The 25,854-nt window shown below is 44.3% G+C and overlaps 1 protein-coding gene across 1 annotated transcript in view; it reads right to left on the bottom strand.

Annotated features, from left to right (window-relative positions):
- RP2 (RP2 activator of ARL3 GTPase) overlaps nucleotides 1-20,502 on the bottom strand; it is a 30,982-nt gene extending 10,480 nt beyond the window's left edge. Inside the window, exon 1 of the mRNA XM_030571407.1 lies at nucleotides 20,336-20,502. Coding sequence (XP_030427267.1) covers nucleotides 20,336-20,464 — 129 coding nt within the window. The 5' untranslated portion in view covers nucleotides 20,465-20,502. The remainder of the gene's footprint in view (nucleotides 1-20,335) is intronic.
- Nucleotides 20,503-25,854: the final 5,352 nt, after the last annotated feature.

Raw genomic sequence — 25,854 nt, 5'->3', positions numbered from 1 at the left:
AAAAAACAAACCACATAACATAATAGTTTTAAAAGTGACAAAAGCAATACCTGGTATTAAGAACAAGCAGAGAAACCAGAACAAGCTAAATTCAATCAATCAGAGATTGAGGGTCATGGAACTGGCCAGAAGAGACTTTTGTCTGGGATTTTGTCAAGATGATGGGAGGCAGAAGGATGGTCTGCCAGTGCCTTCATTAAAAGATCTGGATTCAATTCCTGACTCTACCACAGATTTTCTGTATGATCTTGGGGAGAACATGCTTCAGTGCCTCAGCTATACAATGCAATGGCAATCTTTCCTTCTCCCTCCCTCCCTCCCTCTCTCTGCCTGGTCTATGGATTGTCTTACAAAGAGCGCACAATCCCTTTGCAAGTGTTTTTATACAGTAGTTTGCACACTGTACAATGTACCCTAAGTGCTGCTGAAATAGAAATCTATCACAGATACTGGTCAGCATACCTACATCTCATGGGTTTTTGTGCTTTTCATCTTTTGTCTTTTTCTTGCACTACCTCTGACTGATCCCTGGCAAGGAAGCTTTGGACAATATTTTGATTAGCATATGTTAATTTTAACAAATGTATCCCTCTCTAGCCTGCAACGTCACAAGGCAGGAAACTGTTACTCTATACTGTATAGTCTATAGATTAAAAAAATGCAGATTTTCTATTAATTGAGACTGTGGACAAACATTGGCTGGGCTGGCACAAAGTCAGCTTTATAGCCTCTGTCTCCTGACATTACTCTCTGGTTCAGGAGGGCCACCTTTAAAAAAAAGGGAGTTCATTAAAACAGGACTCTTCATTCAATTAAGAGAATGACTAATTGTCAGCCAATTACAACTTATGGTTTAGAAGTGAACTTAGAGAGAAACAAATGCTATACTGCAAGATAACTGAGGTTACAGTTTTTGCTACATAAGAGTAAAGAAAATTTAAGTGTTACAGCTTCCATTCTGCCCTCATGTGTATGTGTTAAAATGGCATCTTACAGTAGCTGATCACTTAAACACTTGAAAGTGTATGATATTCTTACATGAGGTCACTTCAAAAGCCTGGCATTCAACTCCATACTATATCTAGTGTCAGCCTGATAGCCTTTGAGCATTTGCCAAGCTGTTAGTAATTCTAAAAGCTAGTAGGAAAGCAACTTTATATAGTCAGATTTAGAATATGTCCTATTTTTCCAAAGGGAATAACCTCCCTCTATGCAGTTTTAGAAGGTTACACAGACAATGCAGGAAAAATGGTATAGACACGAGTGAGCTGAGATCCAGAAATGCCTCTTGCCAAAATATCCTTCCTCACTCTGGAAATCTTAGAAGTGATTTATCCAAAATAGATGTTGAAACTGAAGACTTCAGTAAGGAAGTTAATAATCTTTTCAAGAAAAACATCATTTTACACATGGTAGATAGCTAGAGAAGAGAAAGTTAGTGTGATGGAGTGCTACATGCTGCCACTGAAGAGCGTTCTTTCTAAAGTTTTGTTCCCTTTTCCTCCAAAACTCAGGTTGGCCAGTCTCCTTAAACTGTGCTGGCAGGCCTTAAGAAAGACAGCCTCGTAACAAGGAGAAGAGCTTAGCTTTGAGACTATGCAAACTCTTTGGGGCACAGATTGTTTTCTATGTCTGTACAGTTCCTAGAATAATGGGCCCAAATGCAACTGAACTCTAGACATTACCACATCACACAAGTATTAAGAAAACACTTTCATCAGTAAAGAACAGTTATGATTACAGAGACCAAATTTCAGGACTCTCCCCACAAATGCATACCACTCCAGACTACACCACAACTGGAAGCCAAGAAGAGAAAAGCAAGGGAATACCATTAGGGCCAGAGCAATCCATTAGGTGACCTCGGTGGTCGCCTAGGGTGCTAGCATTTCGGGTCCTTTGGCAGCGACCGCATCTTTGGCCGCCCCGGTGTCAAACAGATAGCTAAGGGTTAACGTCTCTTTCACCTGGAAAGAAGTAATCTGAAACACCTGACCAGAGGACCAATCAGGAAACAAGACTTTTTCAAATCTGGGTGGAGGGAACTTTGTGTGTGAGTCCTTTGTTCTGGGGTCTTCTGCCTGTACTCCCTCGGCTATGAGGAGTGATTTTTTTCTATTTCCTGCTTTCTAATCTTCTGTTTCCAAGTTGTGAGTACAAAGATGGTTTGTTGTTTTGTATTTACATGTCTATAGTTGCTGGAGTGCTTTGAATTGTATTTTTTTTTAATAAGGCTGTTTATTCAATATTCTTTTAAGCAAATGACCCAGTATTTGTCACCTTAATACAGAGAGACCATTTTTATGTATTTTTCTTTTTTATATAAAGCTTTCTTTTAAGACCTGTTGGAGTTTTTCTTTAGTGGGGAACTCCAGGGAATTGAGTCTGCAGCTCACTAGAGAACTGGTGGGAGAAAGAAGTCAGGGGGAAATCTGTGTGTGTTAGATTTACTAGCCTGACTTTGCATTCCCTCTGGGTGAAGAGGGAAGTGCTTGTGTTTCCAGGACTGGAAATAGAGAGGGTGGACTCTCTCTGTTTAGATTCACGGAGTTTGCTTCTGTATCTCTCTCCAGGAACACCTGGAGGGGGGAAGGGAAAAGGTTTATTTCCCTTTGTTGTGAAACTCAAGGGATTTGGGTCTTGGGGTCCCCAGGGAAGGTTTTTGGGGGGACCAGAGTGCCCCAAAACACTCTAATTTTTTGGGTGGTGGCAGCTTTACCAGGTCCAAGCTGGTAACTAAGCTTGGAGGTTTTCATGCTAACCCCCATATTTTGGACGCTAAGGTCCAAATCTGGGACTAGGTTATGATATGAGTGGCAGTGGTGAGATAGATAGAATCCAGAAGCCAGTAGGAATATTATATTTTTCTTTTCTCTGCTAGAGGCTTTTAAGCAGAGAGAAACAGTTTGGTTTTTAAAAGGAACCAGAGAGAATTTTTTTTCCTGCTCTCTCTGGCAGTTTCTGGCTTGCATATTAAGCAAGGAACCATTAAGCTGTGACAAACAGGTCTTTTGTCAGACAGTAGCACTCCCATTAGAAGGCAAATACCAGCACTATATACATGCAAATAAAGTGATTTTTCTGGTTTACTTTACATTGAAAAAATTAGCTAGAGGAAAAAAGGGAAATAAGCACTGTTGCTAGGCAGACCCCAGGAGGCAACAGAGAACCTGCAGTTCAGACAACACACACCGGAGGGCACCCCAACACAAGAAAACAAGATGTCACGAAAACCAGATGCAGTACAGCTCGAGGCAATGGAATAACAGATAGAACTGCTCAGAACACAGATGGCCAGAGATGAGGCAACTCACAAACAAGAGATGGAAAGGCTACAAAAACAAGAAGCAGCCAACAATTCAGCCCACCAACAAGAGTTGGAAAAACAACGAAAAGAAAGTGAAGAGAACGAAAAACACAGAAAAAATGAACTGGACTTAGCGCAAACTGGGCTAAATGCTCCAGCCAATCCTAACAACCCTTCGCCAGTACTTGTTCCACAGCACAGGAAATTTCCCACCTACAAGGCAGGTGATGACACTGAGGCCTTCTTGGAAAATTTTGAAAGAGCCTGTCTTGGGTACCGCATCTCTGAAGACCAGTACATGGTAGAATTGAGGCCACAGCTCAGTGGACCTTTAGCAGAGGTGGCAGCTGAAATGCCTAAGGAGAACATGAACGACTATAAACTTTTTCAAACCAAGGCCAGATACAGAATGGGGATAACCCCGGGTCATGCCCGTCGGCGTTTCAGAACCCAAAAGTGGAAACCAGATGTGTCATTTCCCAAACATGCCTACTACGTTGGGAAAAATTATGAGGCCTGGATATCAGGACACAAACGTTAAATCCTTGGAAGAACTGCACCTCCTCATACAAATGGAGCAGTTCTTGGATGGTGTTCCTGAGGACATCACATGGTACATACAAGATGGAAAACCCAAAAATCTCGCTGAGGCGGGGGAGATTGGAGCCAGATGGATGGAAGTGGCAGAAAGCAAGAAAGCTACAGTCAAGGGGAACGAATACCCCAGGGGGCACACCGACCATAAACCCTACAACCGAGGACAGCCAAAGACCCCACATACAACTCAAGTAAAGCCACAGACGCCCTATTCTTCCACCTCACCAGTCTCCAGTAACTCACCTCGGCCCAGTGACCCATCAGATGGAAGATGCTTTAAGTGTAATGAACTGGGACATATCAAGGCCAACTGTCCAAAGAACGCCATCCGAGTGCAATTCATTACACCATCACCACCCAAAAGATCCCCAGGCCCAGATGCCTCTCAAATACCCTTGGAGCAAAGGGAAAATTTGCGAGTGGGCGGAAAGAAGATTACTGCGTGGAGAGACACAGGGGCAAGTGTCAGCTATCCACCAATCCTTCGTAGACCCCAAATTCATCAACCCAAAGGCCCAAGTGACAATTTACCCCTTCATGTCACAAGCTGTAGACTTGCCTACAGCTGAACTGCCTGTAAGCAGGGGTATACCATTAGGGCCAGAGCAATCCATTAGGTGACCTTGGTGGTCACCTAGGGTGCTAGCATTTCGGGTCCTTTGGCAGTGACCACATCTTTGGCTGCCCCGGTCATTGTCAGCATTTAGGTGGAGGTACCTGGGGCAGCGGGGTGCGGGGAGGGCTGCCTGCAGCAAGTAAGGGGGGGCGCAGCACACAGGGAAACCACTCCCGGCCCCAGCTCACTTCTGCTCTGCTTCCTCCCCTGAGCACGCCACCCTACTCTGCTTTTCCCCTCTCCCAGGCTTGCAGCACCAAACAGCTGATTGGCGCCACAAGCCTGGGAGGTGGGAGAAGTGGAGCAGCAATGGCATGCTCGGGGAGGAGGCGGAGAGCTGCCGGGGGAGGGGCTGCCGGGGGGGGGCACCTCAGGGCAGGAAGGTGGGCAGAGGCGCAAGGTGGAAGTTTCGCTTAGGGCGCAAAACATCCTTGCACCCATCCTGAATACCGGTGACCATTCCAGAGACTTTCAAGAACGGGACAGCAGAGCCAGCGGGACTCCATGAACTACACTCTGTGGTGCTGTAAGCCTCTCACAGTTGTTTTGGGCAGGAATGGTACAAATGTTATTGTGATTTGAACTTAAGTGGACTAGACAGCAGTGGCAGGTCTCTCAGAATGCATTCAGAGAACCTGAAGTAAAAACACACAACACACATTTGCTCATATTTATTGCAAGGATTTAATGGAAGACTTCAAGGGAATAATTTGGATAGTCTTGGGATAAACTGTTACTGCTACAATGAAGTGTGGAAACAAAAGGATAAGATCTCTCCAAGAAAGGGGAAGATGGAAGTTTAAGGAAGTTATGACTTCCACTGTTCAGCATAAATATATGCTTGGCTTTTTAAAAAAATAGATTAAAAGACTTTAAAATAATGCTGGTTCAGAAATCTTTAGGAAGTCATGTAGACATACCATATTTCAGTATGATTAGTTTTCTAGTTTTACACAGGTTTTTAAGAAAAAAGTGTCAGTCAATAAAGCTTGATCTAATTTGTAGTTCAATCTCAAGTGACAATAAAACTTAGTGGAAACAAGTGTTCCTGAATCACTTACCTCATAATCAAGCACCCTTCCATGTGTGTTAGGACTGAATGAACAGTCATCCTGTGACTTCCTGAACTGAGTGCTCAATTGTGCTTTTTAACATTTCACATGCCAGAGAGAGTGCATTGTTAAATGTAAAAGAAGCATTGTTGCAACACAAATTAGCTTCCTTGATTTTATTGTGTCACAACATGAAGTTTGTCAATTTCCTTTATAGGAAAATTGCAAAGCAAAAAATGAAGACAAGTTAACTGAAACTCCGGTGGAAGACTCAAGTTGCACAGAAGTGCTTTTAAACTTCCCAAAAATATTAATTTTCCTCACAAAATTCCCTTGGTGCTTTCTAATTCACTCAAGACAGTCTGGAGTGCAACAGCGCTAGTAATGTAAAAGTATGCATGCTGAGAACTAAGGCCCCCGCCCCCTCATCTACATTGGCAAGTTTCTGCACAGTAAAGCAGCTTTCTGCGCTGGAATTCCAGAGGTATACACACTGCCAAGCCACTCAGTGCACAGAAACTGCACAGTTGTATCGCTCTAAAAAATGAAAATAAAAAACCACCCCAACGAGAGGCATAGAGCTTTCTGCACCAGGACTACAGCACTGCAGAGCCAGTGTAGACACTGTGGTGATTACACCACTGCGATTGGCCTCCAGGAGATGTCTCACAAAGCCTGTTTTCACCTCTCTGGTCATCAGTTTGAACTCTACTGCCCTGCCCTCAGGGCACCAACCCTCATCCCCACCCCATACATTCCTTTGCAAATTTGAAAGTCCCCTTCCTGTTTGCTCGGTGATGCGTACAGTGGTCTCAATGCATCTTTCCAGATGCCCATGCCTGCTCCACACACCAGGCAATCCCCCACTTGGAGCAACGCCGAGTTGTTGGACCTCATCAGCATTTGTGGAGAGGAGGCTGTGCAGTCCCAGCTGCACTCCAGCTGTAGGAATTATGATACCTATCGACAGATTTCACAATCCATGATAGAAAGGGGCCATGACCAGGACACACTGCAGTGCAGGGTAAAAATGAAAGAGCTGCGGAACACCTACCACAACGTGAGAGGCAAACCACCACTCCAGTGCTGCACCCATGAGCTGCCAGTTCTACAAAGAGCTGGACGCAATACTCAGTGGCGACCCCAACCTCTACTGTGAAGACCCCTGTATACTTTGTTTGCTCACATGCCAGTTGAGAGTGGATTAAGCCAGGAGGAGGAAATCTTGGACGAAGAGGGTGAGGGGGACCCAGAAGCAGAGGATGACTGAGGCCAGAGATGCATGCAGTTGGGAGCTCTTTTCTATCCAGGAGGAGCCTAGCCAGTCACAGCAATCGGATCTTGGCAAAGCATAAAGAGGAGAAGAGGCCCCTGGTAAGCAGATCTGATCTGGGGAATTGCTGAAGCGAGTTGTTGGGGGCAGGAGGGTTGGAGAAAGCAAGCTTGTCTCCCACCACATGCCTAGTCTGAGCAGTGGAACAGGCTATTGATCCACTCCCTCACTTCACAGGAATCTCCCTTAGATCTCCAGGAAATGCTCGTGGAGATACTGGGCAATCTGCTGCCGCAGGTTCCTCAGCAGAGCTGCTTTGTTTCTTGCTCCATTAATGTAACCTTCTCATGCTACTTTGCAAGTCACTGGGGGGGGGGGGCATTGCTGCACATAGGTGAGTGAAACTTTCACCCTTTCCTTCACAAATATTATGGAGCATACAGCATGCGGCTATAAGCACAGGAATATGGTCATCAGCCAGGTCCAGCTTCCCATACAGGTACTGCCAGTGGGCTTTTAAACAGCCCAAATCCACACTCATTCTGCACTTGCTCAGCCTGTTGTTGAACCACTCCTTGCTGCTGTCAAGTTGTCCAGTGTATGGCTTCATAAGCCACGGCATTAAGGGGTAGGCAGGGTCTCCTAAGATCAATGGGCATTTTTTTTCCCCTTTGGTGATCTTCTGGTCCAGGAAGAAAGTCCCTGCTTGCAGCTTTTGAACAGGCCAGTGTTCTGAAAGATGCATGCATCATGCACCTTTCCAGACCAGCCTGCGTTAATGTCGGTGAAACGTCTATGGTGATCCACAAGCACCTGGAAAGTCATTGAGAAATACCCCTTGCAATTAATGTACTGTGGCTAGGTGGTTTGGTGCCAGAATTGAATGTGGAGGGGCAATAGATGGCATGCACAGTTAGGGAAGCCTATCTTTGCAAAGCCATCCACAATGTCATGCACATCGCCCAGAGTCATGGTCTTTTGGAGCAGGATGTGATTAATGGCCCAGCAACACGACTCCAACAGTCGACTTTCCCACTCCAAACTGGTTAGTGACTGATCGGTACCAGTCTGGAGTAGCCAGCTTCCACAGTGCAAATGCCATGCACTTCTCCAGCGATAGAGCAGCTCTCATTCTCGTGTCCTTGCGACTTTCCTCATCTGAAAGTTCTGCAGCCATTGCTAATCATCCCAGACATGCGTCACGATGTGATCCCATCATTCAATGCTCATTTCCTGAGCTCAAAAGTGAAGTTCCACTGTGGTCAGCACCTCCATGAAAGACACAAGCAATCTCGTGTCCTAGTTATTACGCGTGGCAAGATCAATGTTGCACTCCTCTTGCCTTTGTAGTTTAAGAAATAATTCCACTGCCACTCGTGACGTGTTGATCAGAGTGAGCAGCACACTGATCAGAAGTTTGGAATCCATTCCTGCAGCCCAAAAGAGGCAGGGCATGCAGTACACAAACTGTTGAAAGATGTCACCAAATGCAGACAGAAGTACAGAGATTGCTGGGATGCAAAGCAATGCATCATGAGGCATTGGCACTGGACCCAGAGTGTCCTGCAACCCCCTCTGCCTTCCCACAAGTCTTAGTGGCAAAAGAGAAAGAAGTGCTCTGTAGGAAAGTTGCTCAGAGCGCACCGCTCTGAATAACACTGCAAGTGCCACAAGTGTGAATACACTATTGTGCAGGCAGCTGTCAGTGTGCACACACACAACAGCAGGTTTTCCTTCTGAGCTTTCTGACCAGCACTGTAACTGCTGGCACTGTAACTTTGCTACTGTAAACATGCCCTAAATCTTGTATGTGTTCTGTGAGAAGGAAGGGAGCAGGGTGTTAAAATGCTGGTAAAGAGACACTGTCCACTTGAGGTTTATTTCAACTGACTTCCAAAATTCAGTTTCTGCTACAGTACTTTTTTTAAAAAGATTCCCTAATTTTTAAAAATTAGGAAGAGTTAACAGCACCCGTTATTCATAAAGGTCTTTTCAGTAAAAGAATCTGACAGCCAGAAAATACAGGGGATAACACTGAGTTTCTGTATAGTCAAATACTGTCAAATGCAAGAGGCAAATCAAAACAAACATCTTTTCCCCTGTTAAAGATGACTACAACAGAAGAGTTAAGTGTTACTTGTAATTGCATGAAGTCAGTCATTTTCAGAATAAACTTTAGGTCAATGTTCCTTTAAGAACTTCTGCGCTGAATGCAGCTACTATTGAGATAGTCAGTACAGAAGTTCATACATAATTCAATTTCTTTGCAGCTCTCTATTCAGACAGTAGGGCAAACAGGATTTAACTTAAATTTAACACCAATTTGTTATGGGAGCTGTGTGCTTAAGTGGTTAAATACACCTTTGTTACACTTTATCCCTAGTTGCTTAACTAGTTCAGTTTGATAGCCTGCTGTTTGCTACATTAAGATTGACTGTAGGCTTGTCTATGGATTCCTCAAAGAAATCACTGTGTCTACATGCAGTTCTTTACTCAGAAAGATTCTTTACCTAACCATGTATGCTAGAAATTCCACAGCAAGAGTTTCTATACCCCTAGAAGAAGTACGTGTCACAATTCAGTTATCAAGCAAGTTTGTGGCTGAACAATTCTCATTTGTTACCCATCAGTGTCTAGACAGGATATTTTAAAAGCCATGATATGTTTCCCCCTCCTTCAGTTACTGAGAAGCTCTTTAGCTTTAAGAATATTTGCAGCTGTTATTAGAGTTTGGTAAAAATCCTAATGTTGACAGAGTTTCCAGGAAAAAAAGGTGAAAAATTAGTACATACAAAAGCAAAAAAGCCACGGTCTCAACTTTTCAAAATGGTAAGTGTTCCCAGGATTACTAAGGATTTGAACAGCTACCTGAATTTTCCTAAAATAGCTTGTGCCAGCATGCCTATTCTTTGCCTGTCCCATCAAAACTAGTGAGTTTTACAACTCAGCCCATCATGATGCATCACTGTGGTCTACTAACCACTGCAAGTCTCAATGGATCATGGCTGGCTCCTGTTTACCCAGGATGCCAGAACTGAATGGGCTTCCTACCCCAAACTACTGACATTAAATGGGGTTTTTGAACTAGGCTATTATAAATTAAGGACAGGTGCCCAAATATGAGGGTGAAAGCTAAAGCCACAATGCAGCCTGATACAACCCCACAGTTCTTAATGTTTGAAAGTGTAGCAGACAGCAACTTTAGAAGTAAGGGAGATTTGCTTTTCAGTAGTTCTACTAGACTTCTGCAGAACACTCAAGCATCTCAGCAATCCAGAAGTTAGGATGTCAACTGAGAAGATCCAAGCTCCAGTGGATACTCCTACCAGAATCTGAAGACACAGACTCAGTAAACTGCAAAGCAGTGCTAACATCAGACCTAGGACATCTGACGACAAGACTGCCAAGACCTGATTAGGACTACTGGAGATATCTTGGCTCCACTACCAACAGATCTCCTGAAATAAAGGAAGCAGAACGAACAGAAATTCTTGATTCCAGTCCAAGAAAAGGGAATATGCCAACACCTGTATGACCCTTAAGGAGAACTGATGAATCTCTCTCCGTGGTGATAAGATCAGTAGTCAGGATTTTCTGCCCTTTCAGAACAGGTAAGACAGACAACTGAAGACACGTTTGTGCTGTTGTATACAAGAACTCTGTTCAAAGAATCTTCCCAGACACAGGGGAAAGTCTCAGACTAGACCAACAGCTCTCAAAAAAATAAAAATAAAAATCAATAACCCTGATGTTTAGTGTTGATCTCCTACGGAGTCCACAAACCTTAAAAAGACTGGAAAACAAGGTGAAGATCCCAGTCTCTCCACCTGGAAATATTACAGTATATATCAGGGGTGGGCAAACTTTTTGGCTTGAGGGCCACATCAGGTTTTAGAAATTGTATGGAGGGCCGGTTAGGGGAGGCTGTGCCCCCACTCCCTGCGACCAGAACCCCCACCCCTGACTGCCCCCCACCACTCCATCCAACCCTTCTCCTTCCTGACTGCCCCCATTCAACCCCCCTGTTCCCTGCCCTCTGATCACCTCCACCTCTATCCACACTTCTGGCCACTGACCACCCCCAAATCTCCCTGCCCTCTATCCAACCCCCTTACCGCACTGCCTGGGGCATTGGTGGCTGACAACGCTACAGCTGCGCCACTCGGCTGGAGCCAGCCACGCAGCACAGAGCGCCAGGTCAGGCGGGGCTCTACAGCTGCGCTACCCTAGGAGCTCGCAGCCCAGAACACTGTGCCCACAGCACAGTGAGCTGAGGCTGCAGGGGAGGGAGGACAGCAGGGGAGGGGCCAGCCTCCCAGGGCAGGAGTGCAGGGGCCAGGCAGAATGGTCCTGTGGGCTGTACTTTGCCCTCCTCTGGTATATATGGTAAAGCAGGTGACAACTGAACTCCCTGATGAGTGTTTTCAGTGACCTGAAATATATGTGGTTCAGGTGTAAATAGCATCAAAAGTGTTGTATCTTTGTAATTAGTTTTTATAGATAAAGGCATTACCTAATTACACTGTCATGGAACCTCTCTGTGGACTAGAGTCTAGACAGAGACAAGGATACAATCAGACCCAACAGTAGGAGAAGGTCAGGTACCAACTTTCCAGCTTAAAGGATGGCATCCCATAGATACTTACAGCCAGTTAGCCAGTAACAGGACTTTAACTGGCAAATTGCCTCATCACTGGACAAATTTTAGTACCAATGTAGCAATTTTAATGTACTGTGGAACCAAGGAATAAGTGTTCTTAATCTCATCTGAAAATATCAGATCTACAAGTTAAGTGGGCATTGTTGCTACTTGAGTGTCCAGGGTCAGGTACATTTAAAACATGAACACACTTCTGAGGCATCTGCACTAGAAACAGATTAGCTGCTACAGAAAGATGAAGGAAGAAAGTCCTATATCTTCCTGGCACAGCAGCAGAACAGGCTCCAGGACCGAACCATCAGAGATGTGACACCAGAAGTCCCAATCAAGTTGCAACAGAGGCTTCCAATATCAAGGAAGTGTAGTCCCAACAGTGACTGCTAATGTTTTTATTTTGAAAGAGTTGCTCCCAGAAAGCTGAGGGGATGTCAATTTTAGTAGATTGCAAATAAACAGAAGCATGCAAATCCAGCCTCTAGATGATATTGGAGCAGATCTGAGAAAGAACTTCAATTTGAGTCTGGGAATGGTTTTCAAGATTTCAGTGCTGGGCGTGTTTCAGCACTCAAGGACACTTTGGTTAGGGAATCCTGTTGAGGGGTTCTGGGAGCTTAAGGCAGCAGTTCTGGGTACACCTCATAATTCTGGCCAGGAACTAGAAAGTGTTCCACTGATTTCATCTGGAGGACCTCCCACAAAAGGAATGTCTAGGCCCTAGAGCAGGAGCGGACAAACTTTCTGGCCTGAGGGCCACATCAGGTTTCTGAAATTGTATGGAGGGCCGGTTACAGGAGGCTTTGACTCCCCAAACAACCAGGCATGGCCTAGCCCCTGCCCCCTATCCAACCTCTCCCCCCCCGACCCAATAGTCCCCCAGGACTCCTGCCCCATCCATACCTCCCTATCCCCTGACCACCACCACCCTTGACTGCCCCCTGCTGCCCCATCCTCTCCTTCTGACTGCCCCCCTCCAGGACCCCTGCCCCATCCAACCACCCCTTCTTCTTGACTGCCCCCAGAACCCCTGTCCCCTATTCAACCCCCCCCCCCTTCCTGACTGCTCCCCGGGACACCCGTCACCATTCAACCACCCTGTTCCCCACCCCACCCCCATCCACACCACTGCTCCAACCACCACCCCAAACACTCCTAACCCCTTACCGCACTGCCTGGAGTGCCAGTGGCTGGTGGCATTACAGCCCTGCCACCCAGAGCACCAGGTCAGGCAGCTGCGCTGCCCAGCTGGAGCCAGCCATGCCACCACACAGCACAGAGCACTGAGTCAGGCCGCAGCTCTGCAGCTGTGCTGCCCGGCAAGAGCTCGCAGCCTTTCCACCCAGAGCACTACACTGGCAGCAGAGTGAGCTGAGGCTGTGGGGGGCGGGGGAGGGGGGAGAGGAACAGCAGGGGAAGGGAGCTCAGGGGCCAGGCAGGAGGATCCCATGGGCCAGATGTGGCCTGCAGTTTGCCCACCTCTGCCCTAGAGCCTCAGCCACTTATCCCTGCAGGCTCTGGGAGAAAGCTATTGTTGACATGGTCTCATGTAAACACTACTCAGAGGTTAAGCATCTGATACCAAAAACACTCTGGGACAGAAAACCCAGTTTTTAAGTGCTAACTCATTCCCCAGCAGACCAGGTGACTCTGGTGCCACCCATAAGAACAGCAATCAGCAGTGCAAGGTTCTCAACACCTGACTCAATCTAGATAGTCCCCAGGGCTATCAGCCACATATGCCAGACAGATTCACAGCATGCAGTTTTCCTGATCCCGCAGTGCTAAATTCTTAGCATTTGACTGCTAAGCCCAGAGTTGATAGTTACACAAAATCAAGGGAGCTGGCACTCCAGCACTTGAGTGAGCCAATGTTTGCAAGTCAGGGAACTTGGTGATGGGGATAACACCACTTTACTAACAGTCATGATGGGGATAACACCACTTTACTAAATGACTGTCAGCTGGATTCAGTGATGTTGACTATCCGCAAACCCAAAGACCTGGATGTGAGTGTCTAGTAGTAGTGAGCCACTTGGACAAATGGTTTACCCAAATTATTGCTGTTGTATCTTTGGCAGGTAGCTATGTTGACTCAGATGAATCCTATGATCCCACTGTCACTTGAGTACAAAACCTTAAACTAGTAGTTCACCAGTCACTGATGCTGGATCTTTGACACTGGGGGAAACTAGAGACATCTGTGCACCAACCACTTCAAGCACGTGGCCCACGACAGTCAGTTGTGCTGGATTCTCAGCACCAGATTGTCAGAGGCCTGGAGACTGAATGCCACTTCACTTAGACCACTTCAATCAAGTGCATACAATAGTCAAAGGTATTAAAATCCTGGTACCCAGACAAAGATGACCCACACTGATATGGGGACATTAATACTCAGTGTGCTGCAGGCCACTTTAATGTCAAATACTAGGCACTGGACTCTGTTGATCCAGATGAATGCAGGGACCTTGGTGCCACTTAGAGGTCACTGAACCACTACCAGTTCACTAGAGTCAACAATGCCAGAACTCTGGCATCAGATTAGGTAGACCTGGAGAGATCCAGCAGTCTTTGCGTTGTGTCAACAGTGCTGAAACCTCAGCAATGGGCTCAGTCAGTTGGTTAAAGACCAGGAACCTGGATGCCATTTAACATGAGAAACTACAATTTCTCTCCTTTTTTTAAAAAACCATTTAGGTATGTCTTATACTTAACTGAAAGTTAAGTCCTTACCACATAAAGGATGCAGTAATTTTGGTTCTGATCAGAATGTGTTTTCACATCTACCACAAGGTATTTAAAGTATGGTTTGATGTAATATAATACTAAATATGGAGATACTAAATCTCTCCATAATACATTAGTTATCCTGCAACATACACATTAAAAAAAAAAACTTACGTTGTTTGAATCTTGATAAAAGCAAACTGGGTGAATACAGCATTACACAATGCAGAAGCTTTTTAACAGCTATGTCCACATGCTGTTACCACCTAACCATTATACAATTATGTTCTTGTATCATCTTCTCGCCCCGCCAAGTTCCAGTACCATCTTCTGCCCAAACCAACAACCTGCTATATTCAATAGTAGTCAATCATCCTCTAATACAAAACATGACAGTTTAAGACAAATATAAAACTCAGCATCTCTGTAGTTAAGGTACCACACTACATGTTTTAGTCACTGCTTTGCAGGCATGCCAAAAAGTATCTATAAGCAATAGCTTGACTCAGGATCATCAAATCTCTCCTCTTCATCTGATACTAACACAGACTTAAAGGGTCACTGAAATTTAGCATGCTTTTTGAGTATTAATTGTTATAAGTAAAACCTAAGATTCTTTATAACTGAAATATCAGAAAACATTTGTTTTTTCTAGTTTGTTTTCTGTGTGGCCTTCTCACCAAATGAGAGAAAATACATCTGTAAGCATTAGGAAAGCATGGATGTGAAACTACAAAATATTAGCAGGAGGATCCAGAAAAAAAGGGTAGTGCTGTCAGTTTGGTTTTTTGTTTTTCAAACTGACTAGATTTCTGTCTGACATTGTATAGAAACTTGGGGGACAGAGTCAATGCACAAGAAATTGTTATACAGAAACAATATTTGGTAACATTAAGATGACAAACTAAGGATTTAGAACTGAAATGCAATCTGTTTTACTATGTTGTCATTACTGCAATGCTGATTATGAAAAAAAGTAAATCTGACAGTGTGACTATTGACTTTAGCTCAGCGCTACACTAAGAAAAAATGAGATCTTCTGACATGTTAAGATCTGAAAACATTACACTAAACAAAATCATGCAACTTACAGTGACAGAGGGGAAAAAAATCAACTTTCAATTTCCACACTTCAGTCACTGTGGTTAGATTCTGTATCTACAGCACTATCTAGAACACAGTAAAAATGCCTTTTACCGTATTTGAGACTTGTGATGTCAGTTTTTGGAAAAAAAAGCTCTATTCAACTCTTAGTTCACAGGAAGGCAACTAAAGTCTAAGCAGAAAGATTCAGGTACACATGCATAGATATATTTCTACACATTTTTAGACGTATACATTTTCTTCTTTAAAATAACTGGCAACTCCTATAGCGGACAGACAGCATTACCTATAATAAAAGTAGTCTTACTGACCTAACAGACTGAAGTTAGAAACAGTATCCAGTAAATGTGAATTTCCCCACCTAAAGTAGTGCATTAACAACCCACACTATTAAAAGTGACCAAAAATGAATGCTAGAAGACACCTAGTGAAACTATTTATAAAGCTGAGGTTTTGGGGGTTTTGTTACTATGTATTTTCATGTGTGCTTTTGCACAAAATAGACCTAGGTATCTTGTAAAATGTTCTGCTTAACTCTGTGCATTTGACAACTGTTCATACAGTCAGTTTTCATATTTGTTTTGTCCTTTCACCCAGCAATGAGGGAGAGGACAACATTAAAGACAGCATAATATGACAGAAAATCTAGGGACAGTATCTAAAGATTTTTTTGTTTGTTTGTTTTTAAAAAAAGTCTTACATTTTGAGTTTGAGTCCCTTTAAAGCTTGTCAATTCCATTTCATGCATGTTGGTACCCTAAATGTCAAATTCTCTGTTTTAAAAAGTTAACTATTTTTTCCATAGTCATTTACTACTATTTCTCAACTTCAACACAACACAAAAACAGTAGCACTGAGTACACTGGGCAGCCAACGCAAAAAGACAAAGAGGAGAGGGTGATGAATGTTTGAAACAGTTTTATACATCTTTTCTTGAGACATTCAAAAGTTAAATATTTAACCCTGTTTTCAGTATGGTCCGCTGAACTCAAAAGCCACGAATCATTACATATGATGTTTGGAAAGAGGAAGCCTTTGCACAACTGGCTACAGACAGTATGTGTAACAACTTAATATTTAAGTATGAGATTCTCTTTCATACATAGAATTGTTTAAGCCTTTGTATAATCTATTAGGAAAGTTAACCCCAAATGTAGTCTATTGTAGGCCTTGGCTACACTCACACTTTACAGCGCTGCAACTGGGGTGTGAAAAAACACCCCCCTGAGCGCTGCAAGATACAGTGCTGTAAAGCGTCAGTGTAAACCCCGTAAGGGATGTGGTTTACATGCAGCGCTGGGAGAGCTCTCTCCCAGAGCTGCCGCTCTGACTACACTCACACTTCAAAGCGCTGCCGCGGCAGCGCTCCCAGGGCAGCGCTTTGAAATTCCAAATGTAGCCGTACCCCTAATGTCTGAGACACTGACTGCTCCCAATGTGTTAATACATTCACCTCCTGCAAAAGCAGCTCACCTGAACACTGAAGGGGGATAGGGAGGAGAGCCAAGTGTCAAGTTTTGTGCTAATGACTTGTTTTGACTTTCTTCCTTCCTCTGGGTTAGGAAGTAACTGTAGCTATCATTTTATATTAAACTTATCCCTGTGGCTGGATATGACAGGTTCACAAAATGTAGTTTACTAATTTAACTGCTTTAACTTTAATGAAATTATTATAGAAGCCACCCAAACACTAATCTCATTGTAAAAGAGAAGAACCATTCTGACTATGTTTAAAAAAAACAGTAACTGATAACCTTAACACTGTGGCAAGAGAGTAACAGCTATATAAGTAATATGGTCTGCCTCCTCCCTTTGCAGGCACTGTATTAGGCAAGCTGTGCCCTAAGTATTCCCTAGGTCTAGGGAAATCAAAGTATCAAGTCTGACATGAAGCAGCCTCCTTGGTTCTTACCCTACAATCTTTGTACATACTTAACCCCATATTTTAGCTTAATCCACTAGAGAGCTTTAGGTGTCACACCAGGGCATCTGGCCATGCTTAAATAAGAATACACACCTGCAAAAACTAAGTTTAAACTGTTTTTCCCTTTATGGCAAGAGTCGGCAACCTTTCAGAAGTGGTGTGCCGAGTCTTCATTCATTCACTCTAATTTAAGGTTTCGCATGCCAGTAATACATTTTAACGTTCTTAGAAGGTCTCTTTCTATAAGTTTATAACATAACTAAACTATTGTTGTATGTCAAGTAAATAAGGTTTTTTAAATGTTTAAGAAGCTTCATTTAAAATTAAATAAAATGCAGAGCCCTCCGGACCAGTGGCCAGGAACCCAAGTAATGTGAGTGCCACTGAAAAATCAGCTCGCGTGCCACCTTCAGCACCCATGCCATAGGTTGCCTACCCCTGCTTTATGGCTTGTAAACGTGGTCTCAGTTTGGTTTTCACACACACACAAACTGAAATTCTAGTATGCTCTATTTTTTCAAGACAGTCTATGGAGCATTGGAGAAGTACCAAGAAAGTGAAACATGAAGCAGCGAGTGAAAAGGAGAAGGATTTTTATTCAAATTCTTTTTTGTTTAGAGACCTCTATGATGGGTTGGATCACAGAAACCCTGCCAACTGATGTGCCAAGACTACTTCCGCCCCTCCTTTCCCTACTATCTTGGGACTCCATCACCCTGTCTTGTTGAGCCAGGCACATCAGTCTGTTCCAACACAGACCCAAGATCTAAACCATATGCCCCAAAGCTGCAGACTTAACTGAAAGCAACTTAAGAAGTGTTCCTGTCTTTAACACTCAGATGCCCAATTGCCAGTGGGGTCCAAACCCAAATAAATCCATTTTACCTTATATAAAGCTTATACAGGGTGAACTCATAAGTTGTTTGCCCTCTATAACACTGATAGAGGTGCACAACTGTTTGTTCCCCCACCCCTCGTATTAATACATACTTGGGGTTAAATAATAAGTAAAAAGTGATTTTATTAAATACAGAAAGTAGGATGTAAGTGGTTCCAAGTAGTAGCAGACAGAACAAAGTAAATTACCAATAAAATAGAATACACAAGTCTATGTCTAATACAGTAAGAAACTGAATACAGATAAAATCTCACCCTCAGAGATGTTTCAATAAGTTTCCTTCCCAGACCGGATGCCTTTCTAGTCTTGGCCCAATCCTTTCCCCTGTACAGCCCTTGTTCCAGCTCAGGTGGTAGCTAGCACATTTCTCATGACTGCAGCCCTCTTTGTTCTGTTCCACCCCCTTATATAGCTTTGGCACAAGGCAGGAATCTTGCCTCTCAGGGTATCCCCTCTAAATGGAAAAGCAGCAGGTTAAAAATGGATTCCAGTTCAGGTGACATGATCACATGTCACAGTAAGACTTCACTACCCACTTGTAAGTCTTCCTGTATACATGTGTGCTGGCAAGTAAAACAGAGCCATCTACAGATAATTGTCTTGGTTAATAGGAGCCCTCAAGATTCCAAACCACCATTAATGGCCCACACTTTGCACAATTACAATAGGCCCTCAGTTATATTTCATATTTCTTGTTTCAGATACAAGAATGATACATTCATATAAATAGGATGAACACACTCAGTAGACTATAAATTTTGTAATACCTTACAAGAGGCCTTTTGCATGAAGCATATTTTCATAAAATCAGATAGAGTGCAACATCACAGCCTCTCTCTCAGTGGCCTCTCAATCAGTTGAAGGAGAATCCTTAGCAAAGATCCTGCCACTTTATGAGCAGAATTCCTTAGCCTCCAAAACAACTTCCAGCAAATAAAAGGAAGAAGTTTCAGGAATATAAAATACTGCCTAAGAGACTACAACATGCAAGTTTAAAAAGCATTCCACACATCCTTGACACATCACAATAGCTAGGGCCTGATGAAGTTTACCTGTGCATGGGTAAAGAGGCATTTAAGTCAAGAAGGCTGTTTGGTTCTGTAGCTGCTGTTGAATTGTACTTGTTTTTCTAACTTGTGTCTGGAGTGCCCCAAGACATCCACCCCCTTTTAATTATGGTTAGAAAGCCAAGGGATTAATAGAAATAAAAAGTACAAACTCAGTTCTGCTCTGTCTGCCACTACTTCACATGTAGGTCACAGTCATCATCTAACTTAGTGCCAAAAAAGGAGCAAAACTAGGAATGAAACAGGAGAGAGAAAAAGCAGCCTCATTCTACTATAACATGTTTACATAGATTACACTTTACACTGAAGGCTGACAGAATGTGGCTACCCAACTAGTAAGCAGTGCCTTGCAAAGAGGGTAGTTTTCCCCAGTTGCTTATGACATTCCACCCTAAAACAAATGGGCTGTTTTTAAACTTTTAATTTGTAAGTCTTTAACGGGTTGGGCCATTGCTACATAAGACTGAATCTTTCCATAAGTGACACCACCTAATTTGCAATTAGGTAAAGATACTCAACCGACAAAGCTTCCTGTTTCTATGAGTTGCTGGCAGGGAAGTCCTCAGCTCTGAAATTCATTTCTCACCCTCCGGTGAAATGCCAGAGATCAGGTCTCCTAGCATTCAGGGTATGCTACCACTTCGTGGCAAGCATAAAAACAAGAAACGGAATAGAAAATAGAATGTAATATTACCTGCCCAGGATGGGAACGCCCCCGAGAGACCGCACAAAGAATGCTTTTACTTAATAATAATAATAATAATAATCATCATCAAGAAACACTACTGCACAGGGTGTTCGTTAGCTGTAACCTGAGGGTGCAATCTGGAGGGGCGAGGGGGACATAATTTAGCTTTCTAGAGTGCCCAGGGGTCAGCAGCGGCTCCGCCACCAAATCTAAAACAAAACCCAACCCACCGGCGGGTGGGGTTGGAGGAACAGCTATGGCAGAGCCCCACGAGAGCGACGCCTGAGCCGCCGCCGCCACGCCAGGGTGCGGGAGGAGAACAGCTCGCCAGGCTGGGGGGGCTGCTGCGGAGGCTCTGCCCAAGGGGGCGCGGGCCCCGTCCTCGGGGCTGCTGCAGGGCACAGAGGGATGGGGCGGGGCGGTACCTTGGCTCGCTGGTCCCAGCTGTACTGCGGCGGCGGCTTCTCCTCGTCCGCGGCCGGGGGGTCCTGGCCCGCCCCGCCCTGCGCGCCCCCCTTCGCCTCTTTCCGCCTCTTGCAGAAGCAGCAGCCCATGGCCCCGCCGCGCGCCGCCTCCCGACAGCCAGGCACCCCCCGCCGCGCGCCCGCACCGACGCAGCGACCCCGCCCTGGTCTCTCCCCGCGCGCCGCCGACTTCTCCCACACCCGTCTCCCTTGGATACCGCGGCCCCGCCCCCTCCACCTGCACCCAATGGCGGCGCGGCTCCGCTAATCAGCCTCGCCTGCCGCCAGAGCGCCGGGCTTGAGACGCTTTTAAAGGAACAGGCGCCGAGTTTTTCCTGGCCCCGCCTCCTCCCCTGCCCCAGCTGGGGGAAAGAGGGAAGCAAAAAAATAAACAAATTCCCTCCCTCTTCTTCTGTGCCCGCCCCCGCCTGCTTCGTTAGTTCCCATCTGGCAGCTTTAAAGTTAAAAAACAATTATTACAAGTTTGCCCCTCTTTATAACAACAACAAATAGCAGCAGCCCCCGGGGGATGTGCCACCGCCCTGTCGGTCAAAATAAATCCTGATTTTTTTTCTTTTTGGGAATTTTTAATTCTGGAATTTCATAGAAATTTCAACATTAAAAACATGTCACCCAGCTTTAGGAGCCAGGGTTAAAACCACCAGGCATCTGCAGCCACAGCAAAATGCCTGACCGAACCAGGTTGAAAATGGGACACCATTGAAAACCCTTCAACACTCCTACAAACAGGACAGTGCACAGCAAGATCCATGGGGAGAGGATTTGTTCTGCAGTTGCCACCCCCTATAATATTTAGAACAAAGCTGCTGGTTTAGGGTTCACATCTTCAAGCTTTTCTCTATGTTCATCAGGACTAAAACTTCCTTTTAAAAAAACCAAAAGGCAGATTTTGTCATAATCACATGAGTCTAGCGGCTGGGGCTCTTAAAAAAACCAAAATATTATAGGCTCACAATAAAATTCTGAGCATTATCAGCACTGAGGAAATATAGCTGTGTGTTTTGGAGAGTTACCAACAATATATAGGGTGCCAGATTCTGCTTGGTGCTTATACACAGGTGCAGAGTTTGTGCACACATATGTAGACATGCATGGAAACAATTCCTGTTTTTGTACTTAGGGGTGCACAGGGCCTGCTTCCTCCTTATGCCCTTGAAGTCACACAGAGTGCCAAATGGAAAAGAGAAGTCAGAATCTAAGCCTTGGTCAAACCAGCTGCACAGGAGGTAAGCTGAACCCTCTAAGAGAAATAGCATACATCCAGGTCCTGCCTCTATGATTCTGCATCACCTCTTTCTACATACCTACCAGATATAGTTGTGCCCAGTGTTTTAGTAGAACTTTACAGTGTAGAAAAGATTGGGTTTTTTTACATTGCACTTACCCAGCATCTGCCATCTGAAGATCTAAGCTCAGGATAAACATTCATTAATTAAGTTTCACAACACCCTTAGGAGGGAAGTGCCTAATTACAACAGTTTGTTTAAATTAAAAGTAAGTATAGTAATGGCTGGTAGTAACTAGTTATTACTGCAATCATACTGCTACTGTACTTCAGGCTACAATTTTATCAAGTCTCAACTCATAAGCAGGGCTTGGCCTTGTTACTATTTAGATAAGAAACTAAATGCTGAAAAATTACTTATGATTTCTCAGTAAGTGGCATGCTGCCTTCTTAGTCAGTGTGGTGGCAAGGGGCACTGTGCAAATGTATTTTGTATGAAAGGTAACATCAAGATCCTGACCACTTGTAGCCATTACAAATTCCATAGCACTTTTTTGCAAGAAATTTTAGCCATAACACCATGGAAAACTTCCAGCACAGCTAATTAAATTGTTCCGTAATTTGGTCTTTGTTTCAAATGACTAAGTTGTTCTTCACTTCCCCATTAAAACACCTTTGTGTGGTGTTTCCCATACTAACTTGGTGAATGCATTTCCACTCCAGAGCTGGCTGTATTTCAGTACTGGAGGAAATAATTTCTGTATACATCATCTACGTATAAAGTCCTTTGTGATGAAAAGTGCTCTATAAACTATATTGTAAATGCAAGATAATTTAGTAGTAAGACAGTTATAGTTATTGCATAACATTATTATTAAATAACATTTACCACATAAAATTATTCCTTACATCTAAAAAATTTTATTCTTATAAATAAAAAACTATCAGTGTTTTAAAATAAGAACAGAAGAGAGGCTGTCTGGCTCAGGGATTGCTAAAGTGCTACATAAATTTTCATCTCTATATTTAAGTCCACAATTCCATCCGGGGGCTGCTAAGTACATGAAAGAGGGAAGGTGGGGTGATGTTTGTGAGGGAAAAACCATGGCTCTATTCTTCCACAATGTGCAATGGAGCTAGCTGAGTAGGCTGTGGGAAGGGGGATACACACACTGCAGTTACTGAAAGAGTGGCTGAATTTCATCTGCAATATGCACTACCCAAAAATTCTAGGAAGCCTGTCTGAATCAACTAGAATTACTCCTGGAGGTTCTTGCCGCATTGTGGTTCATGCTCCAGTGTGGCCCTTCCTCACTCTTTCTCCTGCTGTCCCTTGTGATATGTAGGCAGGACTTAAAATCTACATTCAGGGCCTAAATGCAGCTAGGAACTGTATCTTTATTTTACAATAAAAATGCTTTAAACCATTTTAAAATAATTTAATAATGAAAGACTATTCAAAAACCCACACTCCATCACTCCACATATAAATAAATACAGTCAAATCTGGAAAAAACATTTGGAGAAGTCTGTCTTAATAGTAGGCTGGCTAACATCAGAAAGACTATGACTTTTCATGGGAACCCCCTGAAAGTCATGTTGTTTGTCATGGAAGTTATGGCTGTAACAGTCTTAAGGCCCAGCCCTACAACTAACTGGTGGGTGGATTGCAGTGCTTGTGCTAAAACATGTACAAGAAGTCATGGGACTGGGACCTTAGTTACAGCCCACCAGGCCTAAATATGACCTATTAATAACACATATCCCCTTTCCAGTAGGACATAGCACTTACCTGCAAACCTGATGAATTATAAGATATCAGGCCTTAAAATAAGGATATCTTTGTGTAGGGAAAGCTATTTTAACATTTTTTGTAAGAAGCCTCTAAAATGTATCTAGTTTATTTTCCATCTCAGTCTTTTGATTTTAGACTCATGATTTTAAAGTCTTGTCTACACTATCAAGTTTTGTCGACAAAAGGCAGTTTTTGTCAACAAAACAATGAATGCGTACACACTGTGATGTGACTTTTGTCAGGAAAAATGGTCGGTTTTGGTGAAAAAATACAACCACCCCAACAAGAGACATACAACTTTTTCCTCTAATTTTTTCTGGACAAAGTGCCAGTGTAGACACCACACCTGATTTCATTGCTTTAATTGGTCTTTGGGAGGTGTCCCACAATGCCCATCGTGACCGTTCTGGTCAGCAGTTTGAACTCCACTGCCCTGCAGCCAAGTAAACAATCATCTCTTCCTCCCCCTTAGAAGCCCCAGGAATTTTTAAAATTCCATTTCCTGCTGGCTCGGAATGGAGAGGTCTCATCGCATTTTCCCAGGTGACCCTGGTGGGTTATTGCACTAAACACTCTCCTGCTTGGACCACTGCAGAGTTGTTGGATCTGATCAGCAGTTGAGGAGAGGAGACTGTGCAGAATTGTGATACCTATGGGCACATTTCTCTAAGCATGTGCAAAAAGGGCTATGATCGGAACATGCTGCAGCGCAGAGCAAAGATAAAGGAACTGAGGCAGGTGTACCATAAAGCAAGAGAGGCAAACTGTCACTCCAGTGCTTCACCTAAGGCCTGTCGGCTCTATAAGGAGCCAGACACTATTCTTGGTGGCGATGCCACCTCCACCGCCAAGAGCCTCATGGATACTTCAGTGGGCCTGGAGGTGGCCAAAAGAGGACCAAACCCAGTGGACAAAGTTATTGATGAAGAAGTGGAGTTAGACGATGATGTGGAGTTCCCAGCGGGGTCACCCGGTGGGGCAGGCAGCCAGGAGCGGCACCAGAGTTTCTGGCGCCCTAGGCAGAATTTGGGGGGCGGCATTTTGTGCGCTTCCCACGGGGCGTGCGGGAGCTTCCGGTTCCACTCCCATTGCTCCGCCGAAGAAGGACCCTCAGTCAAAATGCCGCAGGTGACAGCGGCAGTCATTGAGCTGCTCAATTGCCTGCAGCTGTTTTCCGTGGCACGTCAGCAGAAGGTCCTTCTTCGGCGGTGCAATGGGACCAGAACAGGAAGCTCCCGTGGACCCCGTGGGGAGCACACAAAATGCCAACCCCCCAAATCCTGGCACCCTAGGCGACCACCTAGGGTCGCCTAATGGAAGCATCGGCCCTGCAGGTAGCCAGGAACTGTTCTCCACTCCAGAGTTGTCTAGCCAATCTAAGCAGTTGCTCTCTGGTGAGCAAGAAGCAGGAGAGGAGACATCTGTAAGTGGCAGTGGTTTGTATAGTGCGACTGTGTGGGTTTAGGGTATAGAAATGTACAAGGCTGGCTGTGTTTCTGTGAGCTGGACATTTCTCTGTGTACTAATCAGTATAGCAGAACAGGGTGTTGATGCACGCCAAGATCTCTCGGGAATCCTCCAGAGAGATCTCTAGGAAAGTTTCCTGTAGGTACTTGTGTCATGGTATAATTCCCCACTCTGAACCTTAGCGTCCAAAAGATGGGGTACCAGCATGAATCCCCCTAAGCTTAATTACCAGCTTAGATCTTGTAGTGTTGCCACCAACCAGGACTTGCAGTGCCTGGTACACTCTGGTCCCCCCAAAGTCTTCCCAGGGGACCCCAAGACCCAGACCCCCTGGATCTTACACAAGGAAGGTAAACCCTTTCCCCCACTGTTGCCTCTCCCAGGCTTTCCCTCCCTGGGTTACCCTGGAAGATCATTGTGATTCAAACTCCTTGAATCTAAAAACAGAGAGGAGTGCACCTTGCCCCCTCCTCTTTCCCCCTCCCCAAGAGGTAATACAGATTCAAGCTCCGTGAATCTAAAACAGAGGGATTCCACCTTCCCCGCTCCCTTCTCTCTCCCTATCTCCCACAAATTCCCTGTTAAGTACAGACTCAATTCCCTTGAGCCTCAACAAGGGGGAAAAAAATCAACCAGGTCTTAAAAAGAAAAACTTTTAATAAAAGAAAGAAAAAAGTAAAAGTTATCTCTGTAATTAAGATGGTAAAGGTTACAGGGTCTTTCAGCTTATAGACATTAGAGAGAAGCCTTCCCCCCAGCACAAATACAAATTAAAATCCTTCCAGCAAAATACACATTTGCAAATAAAGAAAACAATCAAAAAGACTAAACCGCCTTCTACTTATACTTACTATTTGAACAGAAAATTAGAGAGCCTGTAGGTACGTCTGGTTACTCTCAGAACCCAGAGAGAACAACAGACAAACAAACAACACAAAACAAAGACTTCCCTCCACCTAGATTTGAAAGTAT

This window comes from Gopherus evgoodei, chromosome 1, assembly GCF_007399415.2.
Source record: "Gopherus evgoodei ecotype Sinaloan lineage chromosome 1, rGopEvg1_v1.p, whole genome shotgun sequence".
Taxonomy (NCBI): Eukaryota; Metazoa; Chordata; order Testudines; family Testudinidae; genus Gopherus; species Gopherus evgoodei.
Note: the sequence above shows the minus strand (reverse complement) of the source record. Positions and strands in the feature narration are given on the sequence as shown.